General features: G+C 36.9%; 3 protein-coding genes across 4 annotated transcripts; 1 reads left to right on the forward strand and 2 right to left on the reverse strand.

Moving 5' to 3' along the window:
* Window positions 1-791: 791 nt before the first annotated feature.
* Window positions 792-7,369, reverse strand: LOC100267892 (20 kDa chaperonin, chloroplastic). The gene is made up of 6 exons (XM_002277825.5): window positions 6,755-7,369; window positions 6,508-6,677; window positions 2,392-2,571; window positions 2,148-2,303; window positions 1,517-1,594; window positions 792-1,202 (listed from the first exon to the last, which is right to left on the reverse strand). Exons 2-6 carry the CDS (start codon window positions 6,673-6,675, stop codon window positions 1,029-1,031), a joined length of 756 nt encoding a protein of 251 aa, XP_002277861.1. The 5' UTR covers window positions 6,676-6,677; window positions 6,755-7,369; the 3' UTR covers window positions 792-1,028.
* A 683-nt stretch (window positions 7,370-8,052) lies between these two features.
* Window positions 8,053-9,427, reverse strand: LOC104882343 (uncharacterized). The gene is made up of 4 exons (XM_010665300.3): window positions 9,028-9,427; window positions 8,843-8,920; window positions 8,456-8,494; window positions 8,053-8,358 (listed from the first exon to the last, which is right to left on the reverse strand). The coding sequence occupies exons 1-4, from the start codon at window positions 9,127-9,129 to the stop codon at window positions 8,221-8,223; spliced, it is 357 nt and encodes a 118-aa protein (XP_010663602.1). The 5' UTR covers window positions 9,130-9,427; the 3' UTR covers window positions 8,053-8,220.
* A 3,464-nt stretch (window positions 9,428-12,891) lies between these two features.
* Window positions 12,892-21,334, forward strand: LOC100255879 (cleavage stimulating factor 64). 2 transcript variants are annotated; one of them, XM_002276308.5, is made up of 7 exons: window positions 12,892-13,125; window positions 13,242-13,319; window positions 16,501-16,539; window positions 16,620-17,174; window positions 17,259-17,351; window positions 20,758-20,943; window positions 21,031-21,334. In XM_002276308.5, exons 1-7 carry the CDS (start codon window positions 13,024-13,026, stop codon window positions 21,154-21,156), a joined length of 1,179 nt encoding a protein of 392 aa, XP_002276344.2. In that variant the 5' UTR covers window positions 12,892-13,023; the 3' UTR covers window positions 21,157-21,334. The 2 variants fall into 2 exon arrangements, with proteins under 2 accessions (XP_002276344.2, XP_010663600.1); XM_010665298.2 differs by having other exon boundaries at window positions 12,937-13,125; window positions 17,304-17,351.
* Window positions 21,335-22,143: the final 809 nt, after the last annotated feature.

Raw genomic sequence — 22,143 nt, forward strand, 5'->3', positions numbered from 1 at the left:
GTCTGATGCAGTTGTCCAAATTCTTTTCATTTCATACCCTCTCCACTCTATGAAGGAAAGGAATGGGAAGTGAATTTTGGTGGCATCTGTGGGACGAGGAAGAAAAAGAATTAAGAATGTTTAATATGATAAACAAATGGGATGATCCAATAAAAGGGATAAAAAAACTAACCCTTCATAAAAGTAAAAGAAAAAAAAAAAAAAAACTCATTTTAGACAAAAAAATATCCTTATTTTTTTCTTGCAAAAATAATCATTTTTTTCAAAATATGTCTATAAATAATAAAAATATTAAAAGATATTTATATCAGAATTAATCTTCAAGTTAAAAAAATAGAGGAGGGTAGTTTTACAAATTTAGTATATCTTCATCCCTTTTAATCAATTATTCCTAAACAAATTGTGGCGAATCATTGTGGAAAATCAATCTAAATACTTATTATTGTGTATGCTTTATCAGTCGGATCAAAAAGCTAAAAAAATATTTTATATCAATTTATTTTTCAAAAAGCAAAACAATAAAATTAAGAAACAGATGTTGGTCCACTTATTGAATTTGGATAAGAAGTTGCACTAAATAAAAGGAGTATCAATATTATGTTTCTGATTCCACTTAGTTCTATAAGCCACTGATATAAAAGTAATAAAATATAGAAAGAAGAAAAAGGAGTAACATTTTTAGACTAGATGATGGTCCCAGGCACTAGCAGGTTCTAGCCATGGTGCACCTAGGCAAGAGAGGTGATTGCTACATAAGAAACAACTGCTGCTCCGGTAAAGAATAAAAGACATGATCCAAAAGCCTTACATAACACATCTTCAGCTACAAAACACATGAAAGAAATCCAGAAATTTTTTGAAAAACAAAGACAAAAAAAGACCCAGATGAGAATACAGAGCCGCAATTGGATTAACAACTGAATGCTGCATCAAGCATATTCCAATTTCCAAGTGTGGTTACATTTAAAATCCACGAGTTTTCAATGGACTCTACCAGAAAGATCAGTTTTATAAACAATGCACATATACTAGGAAAGCACAGCCATCACATCAGACGCCCGTAAAGCTATGTAATCAGAACCATCACTGCCCTTGAACTCATTTCCTGCATACTTGGAGTACATAATTGTGCTGCCTGGGCTTAATGACAGTGGTTTCCTATTACCCTCCCCATCCAGAGACCCAGGTCCAACTGCAATCACCTGTTCCATCCAATACAGACATATACATTGAAGATCAAAATCTCTTATGCCCTAAAAACTTCTTTTTATTTTTATTTTTATTTGATAGTAAATTTTTGTCCCCATTGGGACTTGAACCCGGAAGCTCCCACGAACCCTCCCCATTCTTTTACCACTTGAGCCAGGCCTCAAGGGTTCTTATGCCCTAAAAAGTTACACCTAATGGCCATTTCATGAATGGGATAAACCAACAGCAGCCATTAGCATGGATGCAAATTTATTCATGAATGCTCAAACTGAAATTAAATATTCCAAGTGGTAATGCTATCTCTTACAGTGCCAATGGAAGGTTTCTCCTTTGTTGCCTCAGTAAGCAACAAGCCTCCAGCAGTCTTTTCTTCGGCCACAGCAACCTGAAAGTTAAATTCAAACCAACGATTTAAATTAAATATTTTCCATCCAATACATTTAATAGAAGAGTCTCAACCAGCAAGCTCTTGCTCTAATAGTTTTAAGGATCGTGAAGTTGAGTAAAATTTCTTGCACTTGACTCAATAATGAGATTATTCTGTGTACCACCCATTAATGCCAGAGCAGCTATCAAAATTACGAACATAATCTATGGTATTAATGCATAAGATGACACCACTTATAAGCAAGGCCCTGTGTACTTCTCTGCACTTTTTTGCTAGGTACTGCCACTAAAATTTTGGTGCTTGCCTATAAAAAAATCTGTATAAGAGAGGGCTTATAATATAGCCTAACTGCTTCCGAACCAAAATCAAATGAAAACAAAAGGCAGTGGCTTTATGCAACCATTTTTATATCTGCATTTTCTCAAAAGTGTGCAAGCAGCCCACTGACTACTCCCAAGAGTCAACCTTTACAACAACTTGATAATGCATGCCTTACTCTTGAAAATACACCTCAAATTAAAGAACTAATAAATATGGAAGGGTAACAAACCTTGATTAAGACTCTATCATTCAAGGGCTTCAGATCCTTGATATCGTCTGTCTCAAGAATACCGACTATATCATCTTCCTTCAATATAAGATGATTTGATCCATTGAACTCCAACTCAGTCCCGGCATACTTGGAATACACTACCGAGGTACCGGTCTACATAAAGAAAATATAGAGTTTGCAAAGGTCATTTGAGAATGAAAATAGAGGTATTGAGAAACAAATATAAGATCTAAGCAATCACCTTTACACCAATGTCTACTTTGTTCTTCCCAACTGTCCTGCCCTCTCCAACAGCAACAACCTCCCCTCCTTGAGGTTTTGTTTGAGCTGTTGTTGGAAGTAAAATACCACCTCCGGTCTTCTCCTCCACAGTTTTAATCTTCACCAGCACTCTATCAGCCAAGGGCTTCAAGGAAGTATACTGCCAAATCAGAACATCATCATGTCAAATAGGCCACAAAATAGGTGTATAAGCAGTTTCAAAATTAAATACAAATATTCCTCAACTGTTCCACATTAGCCAACCCTTTTTTTTTCTTTTTTTTTTTCTTTTTTCTGGTAGGCAAAAAAAGATGTATATATACAAAAAAGAGCATACCATAATACATAGGACATATACAACATGCACAAAAAAGGCATGTTCTAAATTAGATAGCAATTTCAGTCAAATACACACATAATTAAAGCATGAAACACAGACAACCCGCTCTTGAACTTATAACTATGCACATCACAGGCTCATTTGTGCTAGTTCGTTTACTGGAACTCCCGCATTCACTCCTAGTTTTGCAGATACATATAATTCAGAAGAACACGTGAGTGATTCATATACAGCATCTCTTTCTTTTGTCAATGGTTCCACCAATTGATATGTTTCAGGTAAGGGCATTCTATTCTTTTCTGAAAGAACAAGAATGAGTTTTTGTTGGTTAAAAAAAATATTTATTAATGTGGAGTTTTCTGGAATGTATCAATAAGCTAGGGAATTGATAAGCCTAGGCCTCAGTCAAGTAGGCTTATTTTGGAGTGAGTAAGCAGCCAGTCTAAGGCTGTCCTGAGACCCCTTCGCTGCTATGCCTTCTTTACATATGATTGACAAGGCCCAGGAAAGCACAACAAAGGTGAAATGCTTATGCTTAAGCCATCCACAGCTCCGGTACATTCTGTCTATGAGTTGGAAAGTTCTGCCCTCTTTCATTTGTTCTTTTCATTCACCTCTCCTTCGATTTAAAGTAAGGGAGATTGTAGACCCCCAAATGGGGCTCGTTTTTTTCATTTGCTGCACGTCACACTTCTTGCCAAGTGGAGGGCTCTTAAAGAGCCAGATGCTGCTTCCTGGTTGGGTGGTCAGTGAATCAGGTAGTGGGTTGGAAATGCAATGGGGTGGAGACACCTGGTGGAGACACCTGTTGGAGGAGATTCGGAGGAGCTTTTTGGTTGTTAGAGAGGAGCTTTATGTTAGAAGGGGGGAGCGGTTTTTTCTTGGTTTGGGATTACATTTTTTAGAGAGGGTAGGGGACCCCCAGCTGAGAGCTTGATGCCATCTGCATGAAGCGTGCAGCAACAGTGAGGGTAGTTGGGCAGGCCATACTGGCTGATACATGAACAGGAGGAGGCAGGTGGTGACTTGCTAAGGAAGGTGATTCCAAGAAGCAAAAAGGGCAGACAGGAGAGAGGAAAGGAAGAGAGGAGAGTTTAGCTTGAGAGGACTAGGGGGAAAAGGGCAGACAAGAGAGGGGGAAGAGAAGAGAGGAGAGTTTAGCTTGAGAGGACTAGGGGGAAAGAGGCATTCCTGGGCTGGTTGCTTGAGAGGAAGGATAGCTGTCCGATTTCTTGCCCACCTAGTTGGAGAGAGTTATTTTGAGGTACGTTTATTGTGTATTCTTCGTCAGCTTCTATTGGTGTGCTTTTCTACTCTGTTTTTACTGATTCTCGGATGATGATTGTTGATTGGGAGTGAATACGTTCATATTTTTGCTAATGGTTTTGTAGTGGTTTAGTTTGCTCTGGTTTTGATTTCTCCATGAGATATTTTTGTAACCACGTTTTACCTTTCATTTGATACTCATTTAATCTTACCCACCATCATCTAAGCCTGTTGGTATGATATGAAACATAGCTTGTCGGGCTCATTTTCTTGTATCTACTTTTTGTGCTCTGTTTTGTTATCCTCCTCTGCTCTTGATATCCGTCCATGGTACGCATCCATTTTCTCATCCTTGCTTGAAGGAGATCCTAGAAAATTTGAAGTAGTTGTCATGGCAGCAAAGCTCACCTCATCAGCATCCCCATACCCATTCTCGTTTACTATTCATCGTTTTATCCAACATGCCTACGTCCCCATCCATCACTCCACTCCTATTCCCGTTTATCTTCATCATGCGTAAACCCCCACGCATCTCATACCGGGAGGTGATGTCTTAAGATGATGTAGGAAGCTAGTATTTGAATTTGAGGAAAGAAGGGCAGATTTAGTGGTCTCATGGGAATAACAGGGCATCGGGTCAAATTTCTAAGAAGCTGGATGTTTAAATATCCGATGTTAATAATATTATCATATGGGTAAATCACTCTTCAACTCAATATCCAGATGCCAACTATGATGTTGTCAAGACCCCTAATTGGTAAAAAGCCTGTGTGAAGGCTTGTGAATGGTAGAATGAAGAATTAATCACTACCATATTCTCACCCTTCATGCCCGTTTAACTCATCATCAATACCCATGTGTACACCCATTTAACCATAACACCAAACCCGTTTCTCTCTCTAAACCTTCATCTACTTGTGAGATCCTCCCTACAAAAAATGTCATGTGGCTCTCTCTCTCCCTTACGCATGCAGACGATCCCCCTTGCGACACGCGGCATAGCTCATTCCACCCGGGAAAGAATTCTGTCCGGCCGACATTCAACTTTATCCGGATGTCTCACATCCGAAATTTTGTTCGGCCAATGTTCCACCTTATCCGGATGTCTCACATCTGGAATTCTGTCCGACCGATATTCCACCTTCTCCAGATGTCTCACACCCGGAATTCTATCCGGCCAATGTTCTACCTTATCCGGATGTCTCACATCCGGAATTCTTCTCCGCCGACATTCCACCCGGATATCTCACATCTAGAATTCTGTCCGATCGACGTTCCACCTTCTCCGGATATTTCGCAACCGGTGCCTGTCGCCGGGTGAGAGAGGAGGATGATTCAACTTCCCCGGACATACATGTCCGGATCCTCTGGTGACGCTTACCCGAAGAGCATCCACATCCGCTCGGGTCATTTTCTATATGCATGATTGATGTTATTCTGCTCTATGACATGCTCGAAATTATTTCTTAAATTGTGCGTTAACCTCACTTTTTGATAAGCTTATTGTGGCTCGTCGCCCAGGTACGTATCTATTCCCATTCTGGTATTTCTATGTGCATGCTTTGATTCTCATATGTGCACGATAGTTCCGGGTATTCATTGATTTCCTTATCAATTGCCATGATTGCTTTATTTTATTAGTAGAGACCAGACTTTAGGGACTTAAAGGGGTGCTACGGTCTGTACCGTACCTTCCCGATAAGTAACCTGACCCCCGAACCCGATCCGGTTTTTCACAGACCGCCTTTTCCAAAACAAAGAGTCACACCTAGGGTTTTCTTTTTTATTTTGTTTACCCCTTTAAAAATAAAACAAAAATAAGTGGCGACTCCAAGTTTTTTTTTTTTAACCGATTAAATCATTTTTCAAAATAAAAATCGAGCTCGCCATCGAGTGAGAAACGCATCAAGCCGAAATGCGGGGTCCACAGAGATACTTGATGAAATTCTAAACTAATGGTGGCTAAGTGTATTTAGCCCAAACTCTTAGGGGAGGTGAGCCAAATTTACCCCTAAATAAATATAGAGACCAGCTTTCCAGACTTCACAAGTTTATATATCAGCCACTCATGTAGACAAAGTATTTTTTCAAGTAAGGCAAGAACAAAAACACCACTGAACAAGTGACTTAATATTCAATCTTGTGGTACGTTCAAACTAACCAATAAGATGAATGCAGAACTCAGAAATCCCAACACTCCACGCAATAATAGTGCACCCTTCAATCCAAACATCGTTTTACCTAGAGGGAAGCCACTACCAACAATCAAATTTGGAGGGAAAATCAACCAAACCATCTCATGCCTATACACATGGAGCAGGACCCATTTTCTGGGATCCATATTATCAACTAATCCAGGTTGAAAATGCAAATTTTGGAAGCTTTCATAGCAAGGAGCAACAATATCATGGAAAAAACAATATCAATAAAAGCTGGCAACGAGGTATCCACCATATCCTCAGAACAACAACGGCAACAAAGATGGAATACCTTGGGGCCAATTGAAGTGGCAGCTCTGACAACCAGACCCCTGACCGGCCTCTGTGTGAGACCCGCTGCTCTTAGTGGCAGACGAACCAAAGGCACTCTGACTGTTGAAGGTCGAAGCCCTTCAAATGACGGCAAACTCCTAGTTGAAATTGCGGGAGCTGTTGCCATTCCTGCACTGCATCATCAAAAACCCCTCCACAAACCATAAAAACGTAATCGAATGAGGTAGGAAGAAGCTTAGAAATACCTTTTGGTTCTGCTTGTAGGGAAGGCGTTGAAAGATGGCTCTTTGAACAAACGTTATCAGAGGATAAACCCTAATGACTCGGAGAATCTTATATAAACTGCGTTGGGTCGGGTTGGAAATCAACCTTGCCCCACCCCACGAGATTATTAACGAAACTCCGCCAAATATATATTTAGGATATTTGTTTAGTATTTTCAGTTTCCGGAAAATGCATGGAAAAAAAAAAAAGATTATATAGTATTTTAAACTCACACTTATTTTAACTTTTCCATATAAAAATTAAATAATTTAAAAAATATAAATTTCTAACTAATTTTAATTTTTTTATTTTTTATAATAAAATTCAACATGATAAAATATTTTTAAAATTTTTTTAAATATTTTTCAAAAACCAAACATATTTTAAAAATTAAGTAGAATAATCAATCCAAAATGAAAAAAAAATAGTGTACCCATATCAATTTGAATTTTAAGTTCTTGAAAAGAAATTTTACAATAAAAAAGTAGAGATGAAAAAATAAAAAGTAAAAGAAAAAAAAATAGATTTAAGGTTAATAAATTAATTTTTTACATTTTTTCAAACTTATTTTATATTCATAAATTGAATAAAAAAAACAATGATAGTGTTACATACATCTGTCATTCATTGCTCTATACTTTTTTTTTTAATTAAAATATAAATGTAATAGGACAAAAGTTAAGTACATTTAGAAAAATTTTCATGACTTCATAATTAACTAATTTTCAATTTATGAATATGAATTTAAAAGCTTAATAAATTATATGATATGTGTTCTATAAATTGATAATAAAATATTTATCATAAAATTATTTATTTTTATAATATAAATAAAGATATTATGTTTGAGCTTAATAGCATATTGAGGTCCCAATTTTTCAAAAAGCTTAAGACAAGAGGATATGGGTTCACTAGACATACTCCTCTATGTAATGTCTCACTCCCAATTGTGTAGATATTGTATGCTTTGGACCTAAAGAGCCTCACAGCTTAAAGACACGTCTATAAATTACGAGGAGTCCATACTTATACAGAGTCAGAAACTTGCCCCTCATCTGATGTGAGATATCACATTAATAGATGGATAATAGATTATCGATGGTGCGATAAGTAATCTATAGATTTCACCAGGTTTCTTCTTTTGATTGCATTGGCTCTTATATGTTAATTAAGAAGATAATATTACACATAATTTTAACAATGGATTAATAGGAGCTCAACATGATAAATTATTTATCACCTAAAATAGGGCAGCATTAACCATTCCTGAAGAAGAAAATTGAAAAACCTAGATCAGCTTCTACTTTATTCACTGCATCATTCGCATCGCAAGTACTGAATTAAGTAGAGTGAAGGTAAAGAGGGTCACAAAGAAGAGGGTAATTAAACATATGACATCCTTAAGACCAAGATAAAACAATATCTTGGAGGTTTCTGTAGACAAGGTCTACCACGGTTTAGCATTTGGTTTCTTAGGCTCTGGCTCAGTGTGGGGCTGTGGAGGCGTAGGCTGCATGGGCTGCAAGTGTTGATGGGGCTGCGGCATGGGCTGTGATGGCTGAGCCTCATGGAATTGTTGATGAGGCTGCAGTAAGAATTCATATATAAAATTTACACTCACAAACTAAATCATTAATGTAAATTTTAATTACAGAAAGCTTCAAACAATATCAAAAGCATACCTCGTCCGGTGGGTGCAGCATCCCAAGCATGATTTGGGCCTAATAGAACATATGAATTTGATAAAATACATACAAAAAGTAGTCAGAAGAGCAGTTAACAATAATCCTTTAGACAGTGGAGAGGCCACAATTTTGTAGGCGAACCTAAGTCAAACAGAGAACAATTAAAGGTAACGTACTTTTCTAATTTTGCTTAAAGCATCCAAACGACAAAAAGCTTTTCTTTTTGTCATTTTCTAAACAACCAAACGGGGTAAGGCAATGTTTATCAGTTTGAACCTAACATGCATTTTAGACAGATCGGAACCCTCCACAAAGCATCGAAATAAAGGAAACTTTTATGATCAAGAAGGAAAACAAAAAAAACTCTGAACTCCAAATTGAGACCTGGAACAGGGACCGGGCCAGAGCCGGGTTTTGAGCTAAAATCTGGCGTACTTGTTGAGGGTTCTGGTCGGTCAGCGCCTGTACGAAACGAAACGCCATTGATTAACATTTTCAGACAGATCGGAAGAAATATTTGGACGAAACGAAAATGGATAAACAAAAATGACGAGAGTGAGATGATTTACCTTCATTTCAGCCATTATATGGTAGAGTTCCGTCCTAGACATTCTGGCTACTTCCAGGTTTTCTGACGGCGTTCCCTCACTAGGCCCTTCCTTTCCCGACATTGTCGATAGAGAAAGAGAGTGAGCGAGCAAGAATGATCAAGAGGGTGCGATGGCCACCCGGAACGATCGAGGGAAAAAGCAATTGCGAGAGGGCGATAACAACGAAGAAAGGGAGACCGAACGCGGAAACGATCGAAAGAGAGAAAGAGAGATTGCAAGCGGAAATGAACGAGAGAAAAAACGATCGGAAGAGGGAGAGATCGGCCGAGAAAGCGAGAGCGTTTGATAGCACGAAAGACACCAAAGCGACCAAAGCGATCGAGAGAGAGACAAAATGGTGAGAGTGAGATCATGAGATAAATGCGCCTGCACGTGGGGGTATTTACTATTTATAGTGAGGGCGGGCCCGGTTGACACTGAGAGAGCCGCATGTGACTCGGCCTGTGCACTTCTATGCGTTGGTAAGGTCCTATTCTCAAGTCCTAAAATTTGATCATGCTTACAACAACCTCAAGTATGTTGAAGCTCTTGTTAAATTTAACTTTTCCCTAGGCTAAACTTTTGCTTATATGAATTCACTCATTGAGATTTTTACTATGGTGGTTCCACCGTTTAGTGGTTACTATTTGAAATACAGTTTAAAATGGTAATTGAAAGAGTCCATCAAAACAATATTCATGAAAGTTTTATCCAATTTAGTATATAAATTTTATTTGTATTTTCTTGTACTTCAAAAGGATTAAATTGGGACGAAAGGATAATGTACAAGTGGAGGCGCAACTAGGTAGCTTCTTCCACTTTTGCAACTTTCCATGATCGTGCGTTTTTCTCTAAACTCTGCCAAAAAGGACTACTAATAGATATATCAATGAAGCTCCTTCAATGCTTAAGTTAGCAAAAGGACAAAGAGAATTAAGAACAAAGGTAGTGAGAAAGTCACACGAGGTTGTTTTTCTTCGTAATATTGGCTTTTGGGAAAAAAAAGAAAGAGGAAGTGATAATTGAGAATCTTCCACTTCTGCAACTTCCCATAATTACGGAATCTTCTTTGGACTTTGCCAAAAAAGACCACCACTTGTAGGTACACCAACGAAGCTCCTTCAATGCTCAAGTTAGCAAGCCGACAAAGAGAATCAAGGACAATTGTTAGGAGAAACTCACTCGAGGTTGATTTTCCTCGTAATGTTGGCTTTTGGGAAAAAAATGGTAAATGAGAATATTCTAGGTCAAAAAAGCCACTAGTGATGAGTACGGCATTTTCCCTATTTGTTTATGGTTTGTTACACTTATTTATAATTGACATTTAACTTTATAACATTCGTTGATCATGGTTGGTTCTTCTATAGTTGGGTTAACTTATATTACTCTATCACTCATGTACATGTTAGGAAACCTCTTCAAATTTTATACTGGATAAGGATGCATGGTCATGGATGGAATGGACTGTTATGGGGTGCATTCTTCTTATCATGAGGGGTAAGGTCATCGCCTCTTTAACTCTTGTAGGTGAATGAGCATACAAGGACATCTTGCTAAAATACCACCTAAAAACTCAAGTAAGATTGATTGAGCTATGTTCATCCACTCAATGAGGTGAATGATATAATTGTTCACTTGGATTTTTTCCACATAAGAACTAATAGGGACTTGCCATACAGGGGCTTAATAGCAGTTGTTACACTATTTATCGAGTGGCATCCTCAAAGAATCTCTCTTTAAACAATAGCCTAAGTTAGTTGGGATGAGCTAACAATAAGATTTTGGTTAATGGATTTCCTTATTTTTAACTTCAACTATCGAGATTGAGCTATGTTTATTTGCCTAATGAGGCGAATGATGTAAATTTTCACTTGGATTTTTTCCACATAAAAATTGATAGGGATTCACCATATAGTGGCTTGGCATGCCTTTCTAATCAATAGTCTAAGTTGGTTAGGATGAGTTGACAATACAATTTTGTTAAAGAATTTCCTTATTCTTAACTTTAATTGTTATACTTTCCAATAACCGTCAACTTATATGAGTTTCCATAAAGCATTTGACTTATTAGTTATGCACATATACCACTTAGAGGCACGTCAAGCATAATGTTACTTGACCTTGACCTAATTATGCTGAAGATTGGTTTTTTGACATATTGCATTTAAGATCTTACCTAGAAGCAACCCTTTAGTACACCTCACTCAATAAACCATGTAACTATAAAAAATGACATGAAATAGAAAACAATAACAAAGATTTGACATAATTTGGTTCATAATCATTATAATATGACAACAAATAAATTATCATCTAGGTTCTTAGGAAAAAACTAGACAATAAAACAAGAAAATTTTGGTTAAAATATTTTCTTAGTGTTAATTATGGTTTTTATCAATTAATCCTATATGATTTCTAACTCCAATAGTTCCCATGGAGCACTTAGATCTTTAATTGTACATACTAATATCTCAAACCTTAATGTTCCTTAAGCTTAACTTAAACAAAAAAAAAATGATTTCTTATAACATGTTGTGGTTAAGATTTCGCCAATAAATTACTTCATTAAAACAAAGTTTTTAAAAGTTTTCTTGATGACCTTGGTAGGTGAATTTTGCGATTCATTGTTGCATCAAACTTCATTTACAAGCTAGCAAGTTAAGGGGAGAAAACTAACATGAAATACATGAATTCAAAGAATACTTCACATACTCCATCAAATAATAAACGGATCCTATCATTGTTAATACCCTTGGTTGGTTGAAAACTCCAAACAATAAGCCAATAAGTTTTTGGTTTAAATATTTTCTTAGCCATACATCGACCATTATGCTTTCTAATGATTACCAACTTCCATGAGTTTTCAAGGAGCTAGCATTGAGCTCATTAATTATGCATATGAATAACAAAACTTATCAAGCTAATAGTACTTTGAGTTTGTTTTTTTCATGGATAATGACGACTCCTATACATATTGCGCTTAAGATTGCTCCTAAGCACCTCACTATAACAAAGTTTTTTTGACAGATCTCTCGAGTTGGACTAGTAAAGTCTGTTGGTGTTGCGTTAAACTTCATTCTACAAGCAACAAAAGAAAAACAAAAACAACAAAACAAAAACTAGAATTTGACATAGTTTAATAATCCCTTGTTATAATTAGATAACTAATGACCGAGAATTTGTCATTATCAATTGTTTAAGTTCATCAAAGACCAAATTGTACGACCATAAAATTTTGGTTAAAGATTTTCTTCATCTTAACTATGAGCATTTCACATTCCAAAGTACTAACTCACTTCTATGACTTTTCAAGGAGCTTCAAGTTCATTAGTTATACATACTAGTTATAAAACAAATTAAGCTTAATGTTACTTGAGATTAGCTTGTTTACCTTATTTAAAATGATATCTTAATTAACAACACAAGATTCAGATCCTTGTTAGTTCATTGAAACAAATTAAAGTTTTCAATAGTTTTTCCTTGTTTGGCAAGTAAATTATGTTGCATTACACTTCAAATTTACTCAAAAAAGCCATACAATCAAAGAAACTATCGTGAAATAAAGAAAAATACAAACCTAGGATGTAAGATGACTTAATTCAATATATACTAGAGTCCAAAAATTGGTTTGGAGGACCAAGAGCAAGTATTTTATTTTAGGGGACAAAGGCAAAAACTTTTGGGCAAAGTTCAAATATTCCTCCATAAGACACAAAGCATGATTTTTAAAATTTTCAAGAGGGTGCTTGTTGCTGCTACTAATTGCCTGAATTGGAAAAAACTATAGCAACAAAAGTTTGGTTAATATATTTCATAGTCTGGAAAGGCCCATTTCATTGGGCCTCCCATAAATGGGCCTAGCCCCTTTGAACCCAGCGACTGTAAGTATGTAATTTTCTTACACACCATCGGCCGCTTGCTCTCAAAAAATTGCGCGCTCTCTCGGTTGCTCAGTCGCTCAGTCATTTGTCGACAATGTCAGACAGGCCAATTGGCGCCGATGCTGCGCCGTCAAACTCCGACGAATTTCCCCAAATGTCCAGGGCTGAACTCTACGACATCATGTATAAGATGAAGGCAATCTTTCTCTCTCTCTCTCTCTTTTCTATTTTCTTTTCCTTCTAACGGGTTCATCGGATCTCTTGAAACATATACTCATTCATTGTGTTCCATTATCTGTGTTCTCTGTACAGATTCTGACAGATGAGAAGCCGCAACAAGCGCGGCAGATTCTTACTGATAACCCACAATTGACCCGATTTCTCTTTCAGGTTTCATTTTAGGTCTTTTATATGTTCTTTTAATCTTTACTTTGTTATCGTCATTTATGGAAATAGGGTTTGATGGTGCGACAATTGTTTTTGGTGCAATGGATCTTATAATTTTTGCCCCCTTTTGGTTCCCAAGAATGGGAATGAGAAAATAATTTGGGACGGCGCCTGATAGGAACAAAATTCTTTCTGGCACTCAGACATAAAAAACAATTTTCTCGATTTATTCTCTAAGAAGATATTTTTATTCTCTATGAAGATATTGTTCACTCATGTAGAATATAAAAGCTTCCAAATGGTAACACTCTAATTGTTTCTAAGAATCATCTACAAAAAAACATTTTAAAAACCCTAATCTGTTCTAAAATACAACCTTTTTTTTTTTCTTTTTAATAAAGAATTGATAATATATTAAAAGTGCCAAACAAAAAGAATTACACAGGAAGTATATATCTAAGAAGGAAAAAGAAACAACCAACCATTACAATCCCAATCTAATACTTAGTGTACAACCACTCAATGGAATCTATCAAAGATGGTGAATCAGCTTGAACATCAACTTGAGGAGATCCATGAGACAACATGTACAGATTAGAAATAAGGAATTCTTTGTTTGTACATTGTACCCCTTCAAAAGTTTTTTGGGTTATATTCCTTCCCTAATTGTTTAAAATAGTGAAAAAGGAGTTGTTTCCCAAACTATTTTTCTCTTATCGCCTACAAAACTCCCACATTAACAAGCATTTCACCACAAAAGGAAGAACCCATGAAATACCAAATAGAGAGAACAAGAAGTCCCCTCCTCTCTTCTCTCTCTAGCTTCCCTACAACGGATGAGGAAATAGTCTACTGATTTTTCTGTATTTTGCCACAGACAACAATAAAGTTGGTTCATGGTTAATATCCTCTCCCAAAGCACTTCCCATGTGAAAGCTTTAACTTGAAATTGCAAAAAGAAAGAACAACTATGTAAGTAAACCTTAGCTAGTCTGTAGGTCCATTAAGGAAGTGAAACAAAGCCAAAGAAAACCCACTTTGCTAATAGTCCAAGAGCCCACACTATTTTTGAGGGGGAAGACACTTCTCCCTGCAACTGTAAGGTAGAGTAGAAGGACTTGACTGAGAATGCCCCACTCTTACTAGCTTTCCATACAATTTTGTCCTCCTCTCCGGTGCTCCTTCCTAACACATGTAGCTTCTAAAGCAACTCTTCAATGTTATCCACCATCCAATCTTAGAAATGTCTCAAGAGGCATGGATTCCAAGAAGCATGGGTTCCACAAAGTCAACCCACCCTTTGCCACCTGAAAATCATCCACTCAAGCCTCTTTAGAAGTTGTAAAGGAGAATAAAAATGGAAAAGAATCCTTCAAAGGAACCTTTTTTTTTTTTTTTTGATAAGCAGGCAAGAAAATATTATAGATAGATGTTAGGCTAAAGCTCGCCAACGTACACTGGGAGTATACAAAGGGAGCCAAGCAAAAAGAACAAATAAAACCATCTGCCCACAACTACTTGGCTCCTATCCCATCTACAAATCTATCAAAGACATGAGATTTCCTTCTAAATGAATCCTAACATGGCCCAAAAAGGAAAGCAAAGAGCAAATTTAAGTGCTTGATCCAAAATTTCCACATCTTCAAATCCCTCTTATTTCTTTCAAATAGGAGGTGAGAAATCTCCACTCCTTTACCACCTCCCCTTACTATCTTGAAACCTGAAATGAAGCCACCCTCCCCAACCCTTCTCAAGAGTCAAAAAGAATGCTTACAGCCTCCATCACCAATGCAAATTAATAAGTGGATAGGGGGTCCTTTTGTCTCAAACCCTTTGTGCTGTGAAAAAAGCCAAAACAAAATGAAGCCGAGAGAATGGACGCTTCACAAATCAAGCATTCACCTGATGATCGAGCACCATTACGAGGCTCGGTAATAGAAATAAATTACCTATAGAGCTGAACTTCCTTTTTTGGCTATATATTCTTTTGGTTTGCCCTAATACAGGCTATGGCATTTGGTGCCACCTTTGTGTCTCACATTTGTATTTGTTTCTTATTTTAATTTGTTTCTATTGTTACCATTTATGCTTCTCAACATCCCTCTTTTAACTATGTTCATTTCTTTTGGTATAGGCTGCCTTGTAGTTGTATCCTAAACTTCATTTTATTTTGATTGATATTCAATAATGATAATCCATAGTTTGACATTTTTCCATGATATGATATATGAAAATTTAAAGATAGCTTGTAGTATCATGTCTCAACAAACCTATAAAAAAAAATATCATGTCTCAACAAATAATTATGTCATAGTATTTAACTTCTAAGGCCAGAAGAGGCCACAAATTAAAAATAAAATAAAATTCATTAACTTAATTTAAATCAGTTTGAGCCTCCTTATTAAGTCCATCTTGGCTTTATTTATTGGCCTTGAGGGTTTTGACTTGGCTATTCAGTCATGTTGGATGGGTCAGGTGGGCTGCAAATAGAGCATGTAAACTATGTTAAAAGGATTTAATAAAAAATCAAGGTTTTATTGTTAGTTGTGAGGAGATTCCATCTCTTGCCTTGGACAAGACGGAAAGCTGGTTGAACCTTTATTTCTATGGAACTCTTATATCGTGTTGGATACAATGGTGGAGTTTCTGAAGATGCTAATAGTTGTATATTCCTGTTTAACTATTTTCTATTGATAGTGATGTACTGAAGTCTGACCAGAACAAACTTCCCCTTTAACCTCTGGCAAATATTAATTGCCAAGATACATAAAGCTATGGATACATAAGGGGCTTTCTTTAATCCCTTGTTATGCAGATTGGAGAGAATTTTTTGCTTAGAATTTTATGGAGTCCTGGATGATTGTTTAGGCTTTTGCTTTGTGGAGTTCATTATCAAACCGCAGTTAACATGCTTCTTGAACATTTTAAATAATGTATGACATGAAGTCTTTGAAATAATGATAGGCAGTTGTACTACTGTAGTTTGGTTACAAGCCCATGACAATTTAAACATGCTTCTTAACAAAATGCTTGTGCCAGTATATCACTTCAGTGATTAATGATGCTTAAATACTTTTACCGGTTTGTCTTATTTAGTTTTTGTAATGTCTAGGCATCGTGTCTTTACTGTTAATTGCTCATATGATTACTTAATATAATATTTTTAATTAATATGTTCCATTAGGCACAAATAATGCTTGGAATGATGGGGTCCCCTCGTGAGGTATGCTTTCGATCTTTGTAAGCTCTTTTGATTTATATTGATGAATCTGTGTACAAATATTAACTTGCAAGTTCTTTCAGACTCCAACCACCCAGCTACCAACACTGCAGCATCCTCAGCAAGCACAGACAGCTCAGCAGCCAAGTGCTCAGGCAGCTCTTCCATTGTCAGGTGAAGCTTCTTTACAGGAACAAACAAGTGGATCTCAAACCCAAGTGCCTGTAATGAAACAAATGGAAATCCAACCTGCAATGCAAGCATCTGCTTCTATTCCTACCACCAACCCTCAGTCACAATCTATGCCCTTGCATCCGCTACAGACAGTGCAGCAGCCTAAGGGACATCTGAATATCCAAATGGCTCCCTCTCAAATTCTTAATACACCTCCACTTCCTACTAGTTCTGCTTCACAGCCGCCCTTAGTTCGACCCCAGATGCCCACAGCCTCCAACCAGTTTCAACAACCATTACAAGCACCTATCATTCCACATATGCCTCTGCAACCACCATTGCCTCCGCATCCTAGACTTCCTTTGCCGCCAACTTTCCAACATCAGCACCCTTCACAAATGGGCTCCAATATGGCTTTCCAACAATCTGGCAGTCAGCTGCATCATTCTCAGCCTGTGTTTCATGTAAGTTGGATGGTACAGTTTATTAATTCATTGTGCGTGTCGGATATTGCATGTCTGGAATTAATTTTTCTTCAAATTGTTTAGTCAGGTAGCAAGCCTAATGCTGGTATTGGGCCTTCATTTACACAGGCACAGCCACAGATTCCAAATCAGCCACCATCTCAATCTTTTAATCAGGTATGATTTTATTTTATTGGGCTTGAGGCATGAGGAATTCTGGTTAATTATAGTTTTTAGGGTCCTTTCCATAGTGAATTGGGACTAAAATGTTTTCCTTTGTGAACTTTGGGCGGGGTGTGGTGTGGGGGTTGTTCAATATGGACCACCACTATTGATCTTTCTATGCAACTAATGAAGCTAGTCTTTACTATCTTTACATTATTGCTTGAAATTTTCATTGCTCCACCAGCAATGCCAAAACACTATTTCACAAAACTTTGTAATGAGGTTAGTGACACTACTTCTAATTATCCTTCTATACTAATATATAAAAGCAAACTCTTTGAGCTCCTTCACTTTATACTAAAGTTTCTTTTTTAATTTCACTTCTTGTTTATTACTTTTTCATTATTCTCATGCATTGCAATATGTTTTAATCAAACTAATTTTGAATTAGATTTTTCCTTGAAATTCCTTTTTTTTCTTTTTTCTTTTTTTCTATATTTTCTCATCTCCATGTGTATTTTTTGAATTACTCTTAACTATTTTTAAAATCCCATGCTGAACCTTTGTCTGAATTTTTATTTTTATTTTTATCAGTAAGTAATATGTGTATTGCAAAAGAGGCACTAAAGAAACGACTCAAATAGATACAGTGTAGAACAACTCACCCCCTTACAAAAGAACCCAAGCCACTAAGAAAGCACAAAAAACCCTCTCCCTTAACGCATACACACCCATTCAATAAAATCTATTAAGGTCGAAGGACCATCTTTTATCCACAATTTGGTTTCCGACCAAAGTAAATACACAAAAGAAATTTTTAGCTTTTGGATGGACAACACACCGTCCTCAAAAGCAATTGAATTCCTAGCCTTCCAAATAACCCAAAACAAGCATAACGGCCCCAAAAGCCACACCACCTTCCTCTTCTTGTCCACAAAGGAGCCTCTCCAACCTATGAGAGTTTCCTTAACCGAACGCGGAAATACCCAAGATACTCCAAAAAAAGAGAGGAGCAAAGTCCACATCTCCCTTGTTCTTTCACAATGAAGAAGCAGGTGGTCAATCGACTCCCCACACTTTTGGCAAAGAAAACACCTATTTGCCAAAACCCAACCCCTCTTTTGCAAATGATCCAAAGTCAAAACTCTACCCCACGAAGCCTCCCACACAAAGAAGCTAATCTTGGGCTGAGTACATGACCTCCATATAATCTTTGAAGGGAACAAAGTAGAAGATACCGGCTGCAGTGCCTTATACAAGGACTTTACCGAAAAAACCCCATCCTTTGATTTCACCCATCTCACCCTGTCCTCCTCATCCACCCTCACCATCTTCCCTTCCAAATAACAAAGTAACCTTCCCACTTCTTCCATCTCCCAATCATTAAACGGCCCATTGAAAGTAGGAGTCCAACTTCCCCTCCTATCCCCCTCGGCTGTCCAAACTTCATTTACCCAAGTCTCTTTTGACGTTGCTAAGGCAAATAGTAAAGGGAAAGCCTCACTTAAAGGGCTGGTACCACCACTTATCTTTCCAAAACCTCACATTCTTACCATCCCCCACCTCAAAGCCAAAAAAAGAGGTTACAAGCTGTCCCACCTTATTTATAGCTTTCCACAAACCAACTCCATATGCCTCCCTAATCTCGCAAGATCTCCATCCTCCAATTTCCTCCCCGTACTTCCTTCTGATCACCTGATTCCAAAGGGCCTTTTTTTCGTTTGCAAAGCGCCATGCCCATTTGCCCAGGAGAGCCTTATTGAATAAACCAAGGCTCTTAACCCCCAAACCTCCTTTACTTTTGTCTTCACACACAATCGCCTTATTGTCTGAAATTATGTTTTCAGTGAAATGGGTGACTTTGGTCTTTCACCCTCTTTTACAATTTTGCTTCTACTACTTTCATGTGATTCAAACACTTGTTTCCTTTATAATATGTAGCTTTCCTAACTTCTCTACAATTTTAAAACTTTTCTCCCACCATAAAAGTCTTTATTTACTTTAATAGCATGATACACAAGTGTAGTAAAGTTGGAGATACTTTAATATCAGGGATGCAAAAAGATTTGTACGTCTCACAAACTCTAATAATATCATATAACCAACAACATTATTTTTAAGGTTCTCTCCATGTTACTTTCTTTCTGTTTTTTTTTTCATCTCAAAATTCACTTTCGTATATCCAAATCAGTTAGTTTCTATTTTTGGGTACATGCAAGCTTTTCTTTATTTCTTAGTCTCTGATAATTTAATTTGCTTTGCAAAGAAGGTAATAATAAATCAAAACCAAAATCCTTAGGTCTCTCCCCTGCAGCCAGTTCCTCAATCTCAATGCTCAAACTTCTCAAACCCCGCTACATAAACCTTGTCAATCTTTTGATCGATTGGTTAGGCTGCCCATAAGGGGAGGGTTTTCTTGTTTCTGCATGGTGCTCACTTGCATACTCCCTGTGTACTTAGTGTTCCCTTTTTTGGCTTTTCAATTTAATTCATTTTTACTTATCAAAAAAAAAAAAAAAAAACCTTATCAATCCTTTGAGTGTAACATTGGCCTCATCTTCTTTGGAAATGTCATAGTGCAATAGTGTGTTAAAATTCATATACTAGGTGTGTTTGCCACTTTTCTTCCCTTATTTAGGTGTCAGTCAACTCCATCTAAGTGACTGACGAGTTTGTTGAGATGAGATCTGATTTTAACCCATATAAGTTATAGTTGCCAAGCCACAGAAATCACCCAACATCAATAAACAATGTTTATTTTTAGCTCATCGTAAGATTTGGCCCTTTTTTAGTGTATCAACTGTTCAATAAATCAAACTTAGATGAATTTTACTTCATTTATTCTTTTACTAAAGGAACAAAGTGTTTTGCATAGTGCAAATATCTTGATGAAAACTGGAGATTTGGATCATCCTATCAGTGTGTTTTTGTAATGTCCATCTGTTAAATGTAACCCACCGGGTAATAGGTCCCTAGTTCTGTTTTATGCTGACACAACACACAGAGGTTGGATTGCACCTGCAAAGTCAGATTCCTTTTTGATGCCAGGATGGAAAATTTTAGTAGGTTCCTGAACTTACTAGCACAGTTTACAGGAGTCTTGGATTTTTTATTTCATGAACTTATTTGATTCCAACCTCCTATCAGACTATCGGATTTTGATTTTGGAATGCTTGTGAATGTGTGTATATATACTAGATAAGCAACATCTTTTTCCAGCAAGCCAATGAAACTGCAAATGTTGGCTGTCCAGTGCCTACTTTTATTTACAACTATTATACCAAATAGCCATCATGGAAATTCAGATTATGACACAGGAATGTGTATTAAGCCCTCAACCAATATTAAGTCTGTTAAGATTGTGCTGGTATGTTAGGCTTCACAATCTTCAGGCTTGCCCAATGTTTGTTCTTTACAGATGGGAGGTTCACTTTTAAGGACAGAGTTCAGCAATGCTGCTGGAAGCTCCATGCAAGTGGACAGGGGATCTTCTTCTTGGATGCCGCCTCGGCATGAGAATACTATGGGAACACAGCTTCCGGGGCCACCACCATTAGTTCCTGGTCAGATGGGCTCGACCAATCCATCTCCCCGTCCCCAACTGGTAGGCTATCTACCAATCTTTTGTTTTGTGGTTGATTCCAGGTGTTCTTATCAATGATTTTGAATATTTTTTTTGTTGATTGTGTAGTTAAATCCTGAGATGGAGAAGGCTCTGCTACAGCAGGTCATGAGCCTTACTCCAGAACAGATCAATCGGCTGCCTCCAGAGCAAAGGCATCAAATTCTACAATTGCAGCAGATGCTGCGGCAATGAAATAGCAGAAGTCAGGTCTTTCCCTGCTCATGGGATGCTGTCCGACATAAAACTATGTTGAAGGACTTCTGTTTGACTCCTTTTGCCTTTGACTGAAAACCTATTATTGAGGTTCTTGTGGATTTTGGTTTAACTGTCTTTTATCTATCTATGAGATTTGGTAGATAGTTTTCTGAAAGGCTTTTTGAAATTTCTATGACCTCTCTCTAGAAAATTATAACTGCATTGACACAATCTACCAAACATACAGAGTTTAACTGCATTGATCCCCCGATGTTGAAGAACGAGCTTTGTGACACCTCCAACGTCCAAACCCTATACGATCAAATGACGCGCTTTCACTTTCTTATTGTTGCCTCCATTCTTTCGTCCCTATTTTCTTATCCTTCAAAGAATCCTCATCTCATGAACTATACATGGACACTGATCCGAAGCGCCATGGATTCTTTTTCACCTGATATTCATTCATTTTGTATATGTGAGATTCATTTCCTCGTATTTCATTCCACAATTCAAATTTAAAGTTCTGACATAGCACTTATTTGGTACGATATCATTTTGTATAATTAAAAAATATATTTATTTATTTATAAAAAATAAGACACAAAAAGCAAATTTAGAATTCCTAAGATTGTGTTTGGATGCAGACCCCATAAGAATTTTAAAATTTTCTACTTAATTCAAATTTTAAAAATTTTGATTTGAGTTTCTATTATTTTATATTTTTAAAAACAAAAAATTATCCAAACATCATCTACACATGTTTGATATTTTTAAAAATTAAAAATACAATTTAAAAATCATTTATATTTTCTTATCCAAAGGGGTATTTAGGGCAATTTGAAGTGAGATTATATTATCATTTTTATGTAACAGTGGTCCGTGGACCGATTCGGTTCATTTGTCACAGACCTCTAATCTGGCGAGGCTAAAAATTCTGATCATTGTGTTGGACCCCTAGCGTACACCACAATGGAGAGACAGCCA

The sequence above is a fragment of the Vitis vinifera genome, chromosome 17 (assembly GCF_030704535.1).
Source record: "Vitis vinifera cultivar Pinot Noir 40024 chromosome 17, ASM3070453v1".
NCBI lineage: Eukaryota > Viridiplantae > Streptophyta > Magnoliopsida > Vitales > Vitaceae > Vitis > Vitis vinifera.

Bases quoted from the DNA above. Each gene is read 5' to 3' on its own strand.
- LOC100267892 (XM_002277825.5), bottom strand. From the start codon at position 6,675: ATGGCAACAGCTCCCGCAATTTCAACTAGGAGTTTGCCGTCATTTGAA. The intron at 2,572-6,507 runs GTATTCCATCTT...CTGATTTGGCAG, and splicing joins CCACTTCAATTGGCCCCAAG to TATACTTCCTTGAAGCCCTT. The intron at 1,595-2,147 runs GTTTGTTACCCT...TTTAACTTTCAG, and splicing joins ATGATAGAGTCTTAATCAAG to GTTGCTGTGGCCGAAGAAAA.
- LOC104882343 (XM_010665300.3), bottom strand. From the start codon at position 9,129: ATGTCGGGAAAGGAAGGGCCTAGTGAGGGAACGCCGTCAGAAAACCTG. The intron at 8,495-8,842 runs GTCTCAATTTGG...ATGTTCTATTAG, and splicing joins TGGCCCGGTCCCTGTTCCAG to GCCCAAATCATGCTTGGGAT. The intron at 8,359-8,455 runs GTATGCTTTTGA...TTCTTACTGCAG, and splicing joins TGCTGCACCCACCGGACGAG to CCTCATCAACAATTCCATGA.
- LOC100255879 (XM_002276308.5), top strand. From the start codon at position 13,024: ATGTCAGACAGGCCAATTGGCGCCGATGCTGCGCCGTCAAACTCCGAC. The intron at 13,320-16,500 runs GTTTCATTTTAG...ATGTTCCATTAG, and splicing joins TGACCCGATTTCTCTTTCAG to GCACAAATAATGCTTGGAAT. The intron at 20,944-21,030 runs GTAGGCTATCTA...TTGATTGTGTAG, and splicing joins CATCTCCCCGTCCCCAACTG to TTAAATCCTGAGATGGAGAA.